Consider the following 15,702-nt stretch of genomic DNA (forward strand, 5'->3'; position numbering starts at 1 on the left):
TGGAATCATCCTACAAAGCAATTCAGTAGTCTATTCACTTCTAGCCCTCAAAGAAATTTGAAAATATGATCAGAGGTTCAGGAGAGGAAGGAGTTGCAGATGCCTGATCCTAGAGAATAGGATACATTTTCAATTTGAATTATGTTCTTCCATTTTGTAATATTCCCAGCAGTTCCCCATCCCTGAACATACATACTCACCCCTACTTCTGGAGGGTCTGGAAGCCAGCCCAGCTCACCCTGTGCAGTGCTTGTGTCTAGCAGATTCACTGAAAACCAAAGAAGGGAAAAAAATCAGTGGCCTAACTGGTATGTCCCATAGAATGGTTTCATCCTAATTTTGTCAAAGATGGCAAAGCCTTCACTTTCTCTGTCACCTCACAGCTCCACATTCCTTGTGATCTTTTATTTTCAGAAAGCATGGCTAGAGGGAGAATGGGAAAATATAAAACAGTGCCGCTAGTGAGGAGTTAAAAGTTCTTCTTCATATATGAGACCCCCTCCTCTTCCGCCTTCCTCTCAATTAACACCCACAGGCATCTGCAAACATCTGAAAATCGCAATGCCACGCTAAACCCTGTCAACATTTACTGCTTTCTAAAGCTGCCTCAGGATGGGAACAGGAGGCCGAAGCCTATTGAAATGGGAAGACAATATTAGCTGCTACCCACACCCCCCTTGGAATAGGAAGGCAGCAGGCAAAATGCATGAAGAGACAAGCAATCAAATAAATTACCAGCACAAAAGATCAATCGGTGTCTGCAACAAGTGCCATCCAGTGCTTGAAACACCGTGAGAAAGACAGGCAGTGTGAAATGGTGAAAGGGATTTTCCACTGTCAGTCTCCAAAAGCCATGAGATTTCAGCTTCTCAATCTGCCTAGCTCTATACCTCTGTAGAGCTGTTCACTGTCTGATGCTGGCCTAGAAATCGTTTTACTGTCTGCTCCTCAGAAATGTTCCAGCCACGACAGCGAGATAATAGCAGCTTCAGGGCACAGCATTGCCACCTCTCAAAGGACTGCACTGCACGATTTCACATTAAGTTTTGGCTCCTGGAGTCATTCGACAAAGAAATTCAGTAGTCTATTCATTTTTAGCCCTCAAAGAAATTTGAAAGTATGATCAGAGTTTGCCCCTAAGTCTTGATCTAGAGCGAAATTAAAAATGTATCACTTCTTAGGCAAACAATGGAGAGGAGATGAAATAAGTCACACTGCTGGATGCACAGCTTCGAAGCTGCCTTTGGCTCTGCTGGCACTGACAGAACAGACTACTGATGTCAGTGCACCTATCACAGTCCCGGCTTGTTAACACAAGAAAAAAAAAAATCTTTGGATTAACCTTTTGGATTCCTGTGAGTGTATTCAGAGGGGTCATTTCTAAACAGCTCAGAAAAGAATTTGAGGGCGAGAGGTAGGAGAGGGGAAACATTTAAATTGCATTTAAATACCCAGATTTCCTCCCCTTTGTCTGACTGCTTCACAAATACTGCCTGCCAACTACAACCAACAGAGTGTAAAGTGCAGATCAGCAGGAGTCCCGTGGAATGAGGAAGCAGGCTGCGGGCCCAGAGTCAGAGATAAGAGGGATTGCACTGCTGTTCTCACCTCTGAAACACCCTTTTGGGATTGGGAGAAGGGAAAAGCAGGAATCCAGGTTTTGCAAGTTCGCTGCATTCATGGGATGGTCATATGGCAAAACCTTCCAAGCCACAGACATAGACTCCCTGTCCAGAAGAGACACTTCCCTTCTGCTTTCAATCTATTACAGATATTATTCTTGTGTTGTTGGCAACAACAACAAAAAAAATAAAACTTACAGGGTGTGCTAGCTTGTCCTTCCAGAACCGTCACCCAGATAATATCTATCCCACACACTTCAGGCCTGAAGCAGTGATGTGGAAGCAAGAGGGGCTGTGCAGCAAGTTCTAGCAGAGTGCGAAGGAAAAGGCACTCAGAAGAAGCCAGGACAAGAGCCTTCACGGCCTGTAAGCCGTGCCTCATCACCGTCACTGGTGTGGGCAAAGCCCACTCTCAAGAAATAACATCTCTCAAAGTGAAACCCACAGCAGGGATTCTCCAACAAAAGGAGGAACGAGTCAGTAGAACTGCAAAAGCTCAATGAATGAAAGTACTTTGGGGCTACTGGCTCTTTAGGTCCACAGCTTCTTACCTAGAAATCTCACCATGGCTCTCCAACCACATGGGAAATCTACTTAAAAGAAGTAAGATTTCAGAAAGGAGAGGATGCCAGGGAATTGCCTGTTCTTTACCAGACAAGTAAAGGGAGAGTAGATCACAGACGCAGACAAAATAAGATGTTTGAGATAGCTGGGAAGTTGGTAGAGAGGTCTGTGTGTAACTGACAACTAGTGGTCACACATGTATGGAAAATAGAGCCTGTGTGGCAGTACCTTACATTACTTCTCACCTGGGCTCACTTTCTCCATAATGCCTACTAGTTGCTTCCATTTAGCTGAATCCTTAATAGAAATACACATGTCAAGAACAGTTTAAATGAGCATTCCACACAGGGTCTGAGGTGAGCCCATGGCTGAACTGCCAGCTATGACAAAGTCCTCCCGATCAAGGGCCTGGAGCAGCAAATGAGGGGGCTAACTTTGGTATGAAAAGCCCTGACAATTCTCACCATACAGAGACTCAAAAAGATGTCTCTAGCAGAAATAAAGTGTGAGAGGTAGGAAACTGAACAGAGCTTTACTCTTCCTCATCCTTCTGTTAAAATTACCATTTCCCTGATGTTTCATAACTACCATGCAATGGCCAAGATGGAAGAAAAAAAGATTACTGTATCTACTAAAAGGGGCTAAGTGGAACAGAAAAGGGAATCGGGAGAGTCTTGAAAGAAGTGGTGAAAGAAGAAATTGTAAAGCTGAGCTCTACCTTCCTACAGTGAGGTAGGTTAAAGAGACTGCCTCATCTCCCATGCCTCCCAGATATGACTGTTCTCTTGCTCACAAGGGTTAACTCTCCAGTGAGCTTCCTTAGGAAACTGCGGGGGTGTTGTCGAAGGGGTGAGGGGTACAACTTTATGAGTTTATGTTTAAGCTTGTTATCTGCAATACATGTGTTTAATGCAAACAGAGGAAGAATTCTCTTGAATCACTAGATATGTTGAGGCAGTTGTGCCTCATATAGAGGGGGTGGAGAGGGAGGGGGGAGCAGCATACCTGAGCTTAGCTCACTGAGCCACCAAGAGACAGCGGGGGCTTGCATTTGGATTTCAACCCTCACTCCCCATCTGCTTTCCAAGGCACCAATTTCCTGCAGCCCTTCTCTCCAGGAAGGCTATACTGTCCCCATGGCCCCATACAAGCAGACCAGGCCGTTTCCCACCCTTCAAAGTGGTCCCTCTCTCTTGCTTAATGTCCAAGATCAGCAGATCCCACACTTACCTTCTTTCCCAAGCACCTCGGGAGGAAGGAGAGAGCCAAAGAGAAGGATCCCAAGGGAAAGCTCAATCCTGCCCATCCTCAGCTCCATGCTGGTTGGAGAGGGGGCCTCGATCCCAGCCCCTGACTGCTCTCCTGGCTCAGGCCTCCAAGCCTCGACTCCTGCTCACAGCGCATGAATCTCACCCGCAGCCTCCTGACTGGAGCACGCACATTGCACAACCTCCCTGCCTGGCCCACAGTTATGATGAAAGATCAAGGCAAGTGGGTGGAGAAGCCTTACTGCCTTTACCTGTTTGAAAGGGGCTGGTCACAGACTTCCCATCTGGCAGGCAAATAAACCCACCTTAAAGGCAGCCACCTTTTTCCTGGGAGCCTCCCTCCACCTTTGCTCCAGTCCTGAGAGAGGCTCCCGATTGCCACCTCCTGGGCAGCCCTCGCTACCGCCCTCGCACCTGAGCGGGCCTTTTGCACGGGAGAACTCAGTATTTTCATCATAAACTGTTCCGTCCATTTCTGTCTGTGATGATGTCGCTAAAACCAGTCTACAGTGTTCTTGCTATCATCCTTATGGTAGATATTTTGGAAATTCGTGTGTATGTAATATCAGCAGCAGTGGCTGATACGTCTCCCCAAGTTGTGATGTGACAGCCATACAACACCATCTGGTAGAATCGCTGCCTTCATGCTAGTAAACTCCCCAGCATGGATGAAGATGCCTGTTTTTTCAATACAAAAACAATGCTGAGAAAGCAACTGAGCTGGGAGGACTCTTGCTATGTATGAGACCTCATGTGATTTTTAGTTTCCTACCTGAGGGACATAAATATGAAATAACTTCCTTTTGTGGTATCTCTTCTACCATTTTGATGTTCTTTCATCAAGGACGTTACTCCCACTCATCTACAGCTATTACACCCCTCCCTATAAAATGTAGATGGTTATATTTCTGTTGTTGCTGTAAGGCTGTGTTCTTCCTGATCTCTTCTTCCTTCTCCTTAAAGATTGAAGAAAGAACTTCTTCAGGTTGCCTAGAGAAACTGGAGGACCTTGGAGACGTTCCAGGCTTACCAGTGCTCAGCCCTAAACAACCCAAAATAACTCTGTAATCAGCCCTGCTGTGAGCAGATACCGGTACTAGAGACTTCCTGAGGTCCCTTGCTCCTAAATTCTCTGATGAGTCTGTGATTCTATAGCCACGTCTTTTAGGAAATCAAAATCTATCTCAGGAGTTTCAAACACGGGTGAGGGAAATCTGTGCTCCTTTCAGAGAAAACAGGCATAGTGCTAAGCTTTAAATTTAATGCAGTGCACAAATTTATTCCAATTAAATGCTAACTAAAGTGTTCTTTCTCATCCTACAGTGCTAAGTCTCAAACTTTCATGCCCACACTTTCCCCACTGCAACACAAAAATGTTTCTCTTTCTACATCCCATACTTTAAATTTGCACGGACAGATATTGATTTCAGTCTTCATTTGTAAAGTATTATGCCTTTTTCAGTTTGTGATGTAGCAGTGAGGCAGGTGGACCTATAGCTTCTCCTTTGTGGTGGGACAGAATGGGTGAGGCCCATGTAGACATGAAGTAGGAAAGAACTTGCAGCTGGAAGATAAGGCTCTAGGGCTGCTCAGGAGCTCGTATAGTTTACATGGGGGGAAAAAATAAATCAGTTTTGTGTCCTTACATTCATTTCTTTTGGGCTACCAAGGTTTGCATCTGTAAACTGCTGAAGTGCTGAAGTTCTGATGTGATGAACATGGGGATTCTCTGTGTCTCTTTAGACAGCACACAATCAAGGACATTTGATCTAAGCGGTTGGAAATACACAGCAATAGATTTACTGAGAACAAGGAGAGAAGGTACCCTAGAACTATTTTCTTTCACTCTTTTTTCCATGTTAATGTTGGCTAATGGGTGTGAAAAAACGAACTAGAGTATTCCAGTTAATGGGTGCCAGGAATGGTATGTACAGTTTTGTTATTTTGTAGATTGAAGTTTACCTACGGTTTCTTCCTCTCAGAATTCATGCAAAGGTAGTAAAACAAAATATGGTCTGATGTCACAGCAAGATCTAGATCTGCAGCAAATCTGTAATCAAGAGAAAATGCAAAAGGTAGAAAACCCAAGTTCCTGGAAATATGTTGATAATATGTAAAAGCTCTGCTGCATAGCTTTGCTGTGTATCCTCTGCACTACACTGCAAGTCCAAAGGGGAAAAAAGAAGGAATCTACCCGGAGGCTGTACCCATTAAAGCTGAAGCACTGCATGTGAATTTTCCACTAAGTGTCGCATTGACAGGATGCTTTTACTTATTCATCTGAAGGTTGAATCTTCTTTGCAAACTGCTGGAGAAAGCTGATTCCCTGACTGACTGGTGAAAACAAACAAACAAACAAAGCAAGCAAGCAAACAAAATCTTAATTCCAGAAAAGTTTTTATCTTTACATCTCCACAACCTTTTCACAGTTATGCTTTCTCTCTGAGCGCCACATTTCTGGTGCTTCAGATTGAAGCTCATCCTCTGTTTCTACGCCTTCTGAGTATTTTGGAATGGCAGAGTGTATATTTTTCCTTCTGTTTCCCTGTATCTTGTTTCATGTATCACTGAGATTTGGTATCTACCTGGAAAATACTAATACACAACACACCTGGGCTTTCCTCCTACAGAAATGTGAACTTGTGGTGAGGGAAGTGAGGGGGAATGGTATGTGCCAGGTCTTGTCTTGATTTGCTATTGGGACAATAAAAAGGCACTACCAAGACAGAGCTGGGACATGCTTCTTTTGAAACATAGTTCAGACAGAACTCTTTGATATGTTTCTAATATTTTTTTTACTGTTTGCTACTCCTCACATTTTGGAAAGAGCTGTGAATTTCACCACATCTTTCCAGATCATGAACAAAACTGAACATAGAAATAATCTCTCGAGTTCTTCAGTTTGTATTATTTCCCAAGCTAACAAAGCATCCTTACATCCATCAGCCTTTAGCATTGGTATTGTTGAAACAGTTCACTTTGAACTAGCTGTTGGTAAGAGGCACAGAGCTCCCTGGTGCCCCAATTGCATTTTGCAACAAGCCATACTTTAGTACAAGGGAGAAACTTGCCCTGGAGATATCTTTGGTAGAAGGAACCAGACCCTTGTTCTGTGACCTCTGATTCATCCCTTTTAGACACTAACTGTACCTCTAAGAAAAATATGTGACAGCTCTGTACATCACAGGGGACACCAGATAGATGTTTTGTCCCCTATAAAGAATCTGTGCCTTCTCTCTCTTATTCTCATCTGCATGACCACAGTTTAATATTCTATTATTATCTAGGAAATTTTCTGGTTCTGCTCCGCCAGCAATTATGTTAGAACATTTAGAATAGTAGACTTTAGGTAATCTACAGAAGGTAGACAGGCTCCTACCATCTAGTGGTTTCAACTGTTCAATTAGTTTTCTCCTAGGACTATTTTTCACCCAGAAACTCGCATTTTTAAGCAGATATTTTACATTCCTATGATGGAACACAAGAAACCTTTCTTGACCACAAAGTGAGCCTAACTTAGGGACCTGTGCACTTGGCTGCAGAAGCAGTCAAGATAGTCATCTTTCTCCCTTGAGAAGAAAGACAAAGGCAGGGGAATGAATGAAGCTGGCAGAGGTAGTGCCTAGATTTAGGCTTTGACAGCAATAGTGTGCAGGTTGGGTTTTGATTTTTATTGCTCAGGGGTCACTTTCTCACCCTTCATCACACATCTGGAGATGAACACCCTTGGAGATGTATGGGATTTGCCTGAACAAGATCCTGAGCAACCTGATACAGATTTGGTGTTAACCTTTCTGTGAGTAGGTGTTTGAGATGGAGACCTCCAGGAGTAATTTTCCACTTTAATCTTCTTGTGATTCTTCGGTCACTATTAGATGAACAATCATATGTTCCTGTCACTGGGAGTGTAGACAACTCCTTACCTGGGTTCCAACTGGAATGGGAAGGGAGCTGTACATGGATTCTTCACCTTACAGAGAAAGCTTCCCAATGGGAAGGACTGAACCCAGACTAAAAGCTCAATCAGTATCCTGTCATAAATGATCAATTACTTGTTCATCAACAACGAACATAGAGCTGTTTCCATACTGATACCCTATCTTAAGATTGAATTAGTACAGTAGTATATTTCCACTGTTGTCTGAACCATGGACCTGCTGCATTTTCTCTCCTCACAAGCTTATGCTCTCACTTGGCTTGCAAAACAGGAGCAAATACAATTATTGTATCACTTCGAAATGAGGAATATATTTTTATTTTATTTTATTTTTTTCCCCACCAGAAATCACCTTTATAAATGGTTACTTTCACATCCCAGTTCTGCTCCCTCTCGTGGTCGAATGGATGCAGAGCCCTGGAAATCCCGTTTGCCTGAAGGTGTTGCGACAGGACGTGAGAGGAACCCACTCCACCCATCGGGACTACGTGTAACCTAAGAGTGATGCAAGCAGTTTTGTCTGGTGATGGGTTGGGAAGGGTGGGGGGGGGGGTGGGGGGGGTGGGGGTGGGGGGGAAGAAGCAGGATTCAATTTTTCATTGAGCATTATTAGAAAACCAGCATATGTGCCATAAGCATAAAACTCAGCCCCAGAAAACTTGGATTTCTAGTAGAGATGTTCATGGCTTCTTCAGCTAGGTTGTAGAGAAAGAGGATTGTAACATTTTCAGTAATTGAATCACAGCTCAAGTCAGAGTAAGAGCAGCCTCTGTATGACAAGTACCTGCCTCTATAACTTTGTTTACTTATATTTTCTTGTTGTTCTTTCCTTTCAGATTAATTCTGATTAAACTTTCAGATTAAACTTTCAGATTAAACTTTCAGATTAATTCTGCATAAGAAGTATAAAAATACCTCACCAAGATTCAAAACCTGCCATCAGCATTCATGCCACTTGTCACATTGATAGTGAAATTTCCAATATTTTTTCTGCACAACAACAATTGAACTTGTGTACCAATCAAGCTTTTAATTTCTACTTTTTAAAAGAATCACAGAATTAGAAGGGACCGACCTCAAGGATCATGAATCTCCAATCCTCCCCCCCCCCCCCCCCCCCCCCCCCTTCCTGTTCTTCCAATTGGATTTCCAGCAGAATGTCGACTTCGTGGCCCATAACAGAAACACAGACCTTTAGTAAACTTCCTGTATTTAGATTCCTAGTAAAGTAAAGAAACATATTTTTAAATTTAAGTCCACTTAGTTATTTTGGAGATTGATTATTTATAGGAACCACTTCTAAGAAGTGCCTTAAATGTCTTACCTAGGTTGTCAGTGAAGGGTGACAGTTTTTCACTGGTTTCACTACACTGAAATACATGTCATCATCTCTGGTAATGGTAGGTAGCATACAGGATACATCTCCAAAGTGTTTTCTTGAGTAAAGATACCTCTTTGGTATGCACCATTGAAGATACTGGACCTTGAGTGCCTTGAACGTTTCTTGACATCTTTGCCATCATTCTCTAATTCTTTTCATTCTTGAGCACAAGGACAACACTAATGAGATTTTGCAGACTGTACAGGCTGAGTGCCCACAGGCTGAGTTCTGCTGCCAAACAACTGATAAGATCTGTGTTCTCATCTAGCACCTTGCTCAGGGCAGTGCTGACAAAAGTAACTGCAAAGATGAATATTGTTTTTTATGGCCATGTAAATCCTGGTGTGGGCATAGGATGGCAGATAGACTTGGGCTCTGAATTATCTCCTCATTTTACTCATCACAGGGACACTGGGTGAAGTTCTCCACTGTTGATTTTGGTTCTCATGTGTCTCAGAACTACAGGGATGGGAGTCTAATATGGCTGCCATTTCAGTCATGGCATCCCTCTCAGGAGCATCATCCCTATCCGTACAGTAAAGTCAGGTCTGCTGAAGTACCCTTGACCAATAGCTATCCACGAGGAACATCTCTAGGGCACAGTCTTGCTAATCTCTAACAATTAGAAGCAAACAATACTTACATCTCTTCTTATCCCAACCTTGCAACAGCCATAAAGATGTGAGGGCCTCTACCAAAGTTCTATTTAAACCACATTGTCTTTCTGCTCCTTATTTTTCTTGCCATGTATATAAGCATGTCAGTACCTCCTAAAAGGCAGGGTAGAAATCTCTGCTTTAACTAACCTAAAAGAGGACCTCTGGAGATCTCTAGCCCAGCCCACTGCTTACAGTAGGATTAGCTTCAAAGCCTGCTTTGACTTAAGAGAATTTGGATTTTAGGCATCGATTTTGTCCCATGCTTCTTACAGTTATTTACCATCTTAAAATCCCTTAATAGTATTTGATGCAAAGTACTTCTCTAACATACTTCTAATGTGTTTCTCTATTAGTAAGCAATGTGTTTTTATTGAGACTCTTCTCATTTCTGGAAGACCTGGCTGATGATTTAAAATGTTCACTACAACACTGATCATTTAAAACAGTGTTGCTAAATTTTTGCTCAGAGCTGTAGCTGGATATTCAAAGACATGAGAATATTAACATATTCTATGTTAATATATTAGCCAGACCAGACTGCCAACTTGAGGATAGTTTTTAATGTGAGTTTTAAATTTCACTTTTCTCTTTTGTCGGAGGAGCCTAAGTCAAGTTATTCAGTTACAGGGCCAGCTTTCTTTGCTGGTCAAATCCACTTACCATAATTTTTAATGATTGTAGCCCAGAGAAAGCAAATATCATTCTGCTCTCCCAGTCTTTTAGGGCAGAAATCAGAGTGTAGGCGGGTGCTCAATTACCCTTGAATTAGACAGAGAAGTAAAAGCAAGTCCTTTTTTTTCTCTCAATAATTTCATGTGTAAGATCTGAGTCACAAGGTGTGTTTGGTGCTCTGAAGAGCCATGGGGCAGTAAAGTATTAAATAAAATATTGAAGTTGCTTTTTTATCACTGTTCTCGAACAAAACTGATATTTTCACATTTGTCTAAATCATCCTGTTCTCCTTACATGTACACTGGATATTAAGAAAAGTTTCTTCTCTGAAAGAATGGTCAGGTGCTGGAACAGGCTGCCCAAGGAGGTGGTGGCATCACTGTCCCTGGGGGTGTTCAAGTAATGTTTAGATGTTATACTAAGGGGTGTAGTTTATTGGGAAACTACTGGTAGTAGGTGGATGGTTGGACTAGGTGATCTTGGAGGTCTTTTCCAGCCTTGATGGTTCTGTGATTCTAAACACACACAGTAACACTGCTGCACATGTTTCAGATTCTTATGTCTGCTGCATTGCAGCATATGCTAGAATTCTCACTGGTTTTGGCACAGAACCAACAGTAGTTGCAGCAGGAGTGTTGTTAGATTTATGTAAGATTTATGCTGATAGATTTTAACAATCCTCAGGCATCCTTATTTACATGATGCAGTCTTTCCTGATAAAAGTTGCATGATAAGACCTGCATCTGAGTCTTTGCGTTGCCATAGGAACAGTCTAAACCTGAAACATCTCCCTATAAAAGGAAATGTTTTTCCTGTAAGACACTCATAGGAAAGTCAAACTCCTGTCATATCTGTGGCACTTTCATTTTCATTACCTAGAATAATTCAAAGTAAGATGAGATTACACTACGGACATCTTACACTGATCTTTTCATTTGTGATGGAATGTTAGCAGTGCAACCTTCTGCTGAATTTGGAGCAAAACATGACTTAATTTCCATTTCTTTTAAAGCACAGTATTTCTTTCTGTAACCTTATAATATTGTCCTTCCTGATTTTTGTGCTGGAAAACTTACCAGGCTAAAAATATTTAGTGACTTCCCAGTTTCCAGTATCTACTTGCATTTTCATAGAAAAATAATGAAAACAAGTCAGCAGCATTACATAATTCTGTGCTGATCTTCTGAGCATGCTGAGATAGATACTTGTATATGTAAGTATGGGTATATATGTGATCACAGAGGTGATACCATAAATTGATGAGAGTTCTTTTTACTCACAAATTGGTACAACTTTTCCCTTTAAGTAGTGTTATTGTTTTTCCTGTAGTAGTGTTGTAGTAGTGTTGTTGTTTTTCCTTTTCCTTCTTCCTTTTTTCTTTGGAAGCTGAGATGTCATTTTGTCAAAAATACATCAATGTATGTTATGTTCTGCCTGGATATTTACTGTAGTGAAGTCTATAGATAATCTTGCCCTAGCCCAGTTATAGGGCTGCATTTCCAACAAGAACATTTGGTCTCCTAAAATTTAGTTCACATGTGTAACAGCTCTGGTAGTACCTCAGTTCAGCTGAGTTATTCTCTTTCTCAACATTTTCCTTAGGACTCCTCTGATTTCCTTGTTCCTCAAGCTATAAACAAGGGGGTATAGTAGTGGAGTAATATTGGTGTAGACTAGAGAAACCATCTTGTCTCGAGCTGGTGAGTAACTAGACTTAGGACGGATGTACATAAAGGAGGCACATCCATAGTGTAGCAAGGTGATGGTCAAGTGTGAAAAGCAGGTGGAAAAGGCCTTGCCTCTTCTGAAGGAGGAAGTGATACGTAGCAAAACAGCAGCAATACACACATAAGAGGTCAGGATCAGGAGGAAGGGAAGTAGCAGGAGGAGCACGCAGGCAGCCAGCAGGGGAAGCTCAGGGGTGTAGCTGCGTGTGCAGGCCAGGTGCAGCACTGCAGGGACATCACAGAAGAAGTGGTTGATGTGATGTGACTGACAAAAAGGTAAGTGGAAAACAGACACTGTCAACCCTAGGGCAACAGCAAAGCCTCCCAGACAGCATGCTATGGACAGCCTAAGACAGAGCCCCTCGCTCATCACCACTGTGTAGTGAAGGGGCTGGCAGATGGCAATGTAGCGGTCGTACGACATGGCTGCCAGGAGAAAGCATTCAGCTCCACCGAGTCCCACAAAAAGGTACATCTGGGTGGCACAGCCTATGAAGGAAATGGTGATGCCTTTCATAACCGTCAGGCCAAGGAGTGCTTTAGGGACAATGACTAAGGTGTAGCAAAGCTCAATGATAGAGAGCTGACAGAGGAAGAAAAGCATGGGAGAACGAGAATGCTCCAGAAACACAGCTATGAAGATCATCATATTCCCTGCCAGTGTGACCAAATGGATGATGAGAAAGATAAGGAAGAGGAGAACCCGCAGACAGAACAGCTCAGAGAAGCCAAGAAGGAGGAACTCCATGGTTGCATCAGTGCTCTCATTGTCCCTCTCCATGCAGCCTTCACATGGCATCTACAGGGAGAAAAACAGAGGGAGACAGTTGAATCTGACCTGATGCCTGGTTTTCAGTTTCACATATGAAATTATGTTGCAAGTGTGCAGAACCAGTGTAGTAAAGCTCACTGTGAGATCTTATGGGGAGGGAGTTGATTTTTGTGTAAAACATAAATTTGCAGACTTTCACACTCATTTTCTCATAATCACCAATGTATTTTTGTGCAGATTATCTGCCCAAGATTCTTTACTTTGAAATTGATGAGAAATATCAACCGTTGAATCTTCATCACTTCTTTTGAGTTGTTCTTATGTTGATGACTATATGTATTTTTTGAACATGTCTTAGGTGTCTAAGAGTTGACACTGAATAGTCTCTTAATTCTATCCTGCCTTTGAAAATCATCATTTGCCTTTCCATCCTGATCTGGATACTGCAAGAAACTATGCGTAGATGTGCTAGTATGACCTGCTAATCTGAGTGCCATCAACACCTAGGAGCCTTACTTACAGACATTCTGCTACTGCTCCTTCTGGTGCTTCCACCTCCAGGCAAATAGATTTGTTTTCTATTCGCACCAATATCACATCTCTCTGTATTCATGCCAGGGATGTACAAAGACAAACAGGCAGTGGGCTGGAGTTTCTGCTCTACATCTGATCCCAATTAATGGGAATTTCAGGTCCTCACTGATCGACTCCTCCTTTCTCCATCATAGAGCTGCCTCACAGTTTGTACTGAAACAGGATTTCGAACAGAAGACACTGGTGACTCAACATGAAGATTCCAAAACTGGAGTTAACATTTTGGCTGCTTTTATCTTTATGCCTACCTCAGACTTGTGGTATCATAGTTACATAATCCAATTTCCAAATTCAAAAACAGAAGGCATCTGTGGCAACATACTTTGTGTAATATTCTTTCTAAGGAAAATACAAGGTATTATCCTGGACTAGGAGAAAGCAAGTCTACACATGACAGAAGAAGAATAGAAAATTCCTGTTATGCAGAGTGTTACAAACCTGTTGAAACTGTAAAGATCTAGTAAATGTAAGGGCAGAGAGAACAGTATAATAACACATTACATATCATCATAGTGGATGAACAGTGCTCATTGCTCACTTCTGCATCATGTAAAGTGACATTTATTACAAGGAATAAGTCAAATTCTTCCTATACTTTACTGTACATTTGGATAAAACTAGAGATTCCTTAAAGAGTTTTGCTCACATAAAATCATTTTAAGAAAGCCACCACATCAATATTTAAGTAAGAAAAAGGTTGAAAATTACATAAAATGTTCTCATGGGAAAATAAAGGAAATTTAAAGTCAATAAAAAGATATAATTGGTGGAGAGAGGTAATTTCCTGGAAAGTAGACAACTTAAAAAAGCTCCAGAAAGAAATAATACAGTAAAAAAGGTGAATCTAATAAGCCTACCCCCCCCCCCCTTTTTTTTTTTTTTTTTTTTTTTTTTTTTTTTTTTTGCATTATTCAGAACATTTGGAGACACAGGTGGATAATGAAAACATGTACAATTATATAATCTCATATGCAAAGCTAGGAATTAATTGTCTGCATCAGTGCGCAACACACACACACACACAATAGCTATTCGAAACAGTCCAGCTAGAAATGTTTCTCGATGCTATATGCAAATAGTAGGTCTTGGCAGGGAACATGATCTCAAGACTGTACACTCAGAGAGTGCAGACCAACTGGGGTTCCCATCACTCCAGGCACTAAGAACATTCTACTAAACACAAGACTGAAGAGTGGAGAGGTAACAGGTTTCCCTTCCTTTCATTTGGAAAGGGTCGCTTCAGTGGTAACATACCTTCTGTGGGTTAGAAGATAAGGAAATACAGACTTCTTCCTCTTGATGATGTGCCCAGTTCTGTCTGGGCTGAGATTTTATTTCTCCCTGTCTGGGTACCCTCTGGCTTTGAGTGCTCCCTAGAGACAGTGTTTTCTTTCAGCACTTCAGAATCATGACTTCTTATCTTCCACAGGACTGACTTCCTTATATATAGTATAACGTAGATGTCTTTCCTCTTCACTACTGTCTCTGCCCTCCTGCATTAATAACAGGCAGTTCCACTCCTCCTAAGGAAAGGGGCTTTGCAGCTTTTCTGGAAACCAAGCAAGAAAATGTATGTTCACCTTCAGAGGAAAGCAGTGCTGTAACACTGAAGTTGTTATTCCTTCCACCAAACAAGCAGGAAGGAGCTGATTCTTCACTGGGTTTGCACCCCAAAAGGGCAACAATTTACCTAAGAGAATGCATTGCTGCTCTTTTAAAATCAAGTTAATGTTCAAACCAAACTCACACAATAAAGCAAAGCAAAACAAATACAAAGGTTTTAAACCAATCTGTGGAACTATGTGTGGAATTTTCACCAGTTCAGACAATCCATCATTTCTTACTGAGTCAGATGAAATCACTGCTTAGCAGTGGGTTGGACTGAGATTACTCATAATCAGTTTATATTTATTGTCCTTGTTACTCTAAATCCTGGCCATTTATGCTGAAATCATTGAAGGTTTGTGTAGGTTCATGTAAGTAGAAAGGAGAGAATAAGTCAAGATTTTTGAATGCTAAAGAGGATCTTCATTAACATAACTTTGCAGAAGCATGTAATTATAGTACCTTAAGATTTTTACCAGGACATGACTTAGAAGAACTCTTACTGAAACATGTTCTAGTACAGTTCAGAGACTGACCAGTGGGAGCTTTGCAAGACAAACGTGAACTAAGAATACACCTGCATTAGCAACACAATGATCCACAGGTGAAATTAAGTGATTCTTCTCCTTCATCTGGCACACAAAAACATCTGGAACAGTATCCATCAGTGTCCTCCATACAAGGGTGATAAAAACAAAATCAAGAGAAGCACTCTACAACTTCCAGAAAGGAAGTTGTGATCAGCAATGGGTTGGCCTTTTCTCCCAGGCAACATACAAGACTCGAGGAAATGGCCACAAGATGCAGCAGGGGAGATTTATATTAGATATAAGGAAAACTGTTTATCTCAGAGAGTGGTCAGGCACTGGAATGGCTGCCCAGGGAGGTGGTAGAGTTGTTA

The 15,702-nt window shown here is 41.8% G+C and overlaps 2 protein-coding genes across 2 annotated transcripts in view; both read right to left on the reverse strand.

Annotated features, from left to right (window-relative positions):
- Positions 1–3,504, reverse strand: part of EPHA1 (EPH receptor A1) — a 31,621-nt gene extending 28,117 nt beyond the window's left edge. Inside the window, exons 1-2 of the mRNA XM_072331161.1 lie at positions 3,417–3,504; positions 201–268 (exon numbers count right to left, since the gene is read on the reverse strand). Of these exons, the coding sequence (XP_072187262.1) occupies positions 201–268; positions 3,417–3,504 (156 nt within the window). The remainder of the gene's footprint in view (positions 1–200; positions 269–3,416) is intronic.
- An 8,159-nt stretch (positions 3,505–11,663) lies between these two features.
- On the reverse strand, positions 11,664–12,629 carry LOC140265485 (olfactory receptor 10AC1-like). Its single transcript, XM_072361416.1, has one exon. The coding sequence runs from the start codon at positions 12,627–12,629 to the stop codon at positions 11,664–11,666; it is 966 nt and encodes a 321-aa protein (XP_072217517.1).
- Between the last annotated feature and the right edge of the window lie 3,073 nt (positions 12,630–15,702).

This window comes from Excalfactoria chinensis, chromosome 1 (assembly GCF_039878825.1).
Source record: "Excalfactoria chinensis isolate bCotChi1 chromosome 1, bCotChi1.hap2, whole genome shotgun sequence".
In the NCBI taxonomy this organism is placed as follows: Eukaryota; Metazoa; Chordata; class Aves; order Galliformes; family Phasianidae; genus Excalfactoria; species Excalfactoria chinensis.

What these genes read in the sequence shown, in the direction of transcription:
- LOC140265485 (XM_072361416.1), bottom strand. Translation starts at nt 12,629, where the DNA reads ATGCCATGTGAAGGCTGCATGGAGAGGGACAATGAGAGCACTGATGCA.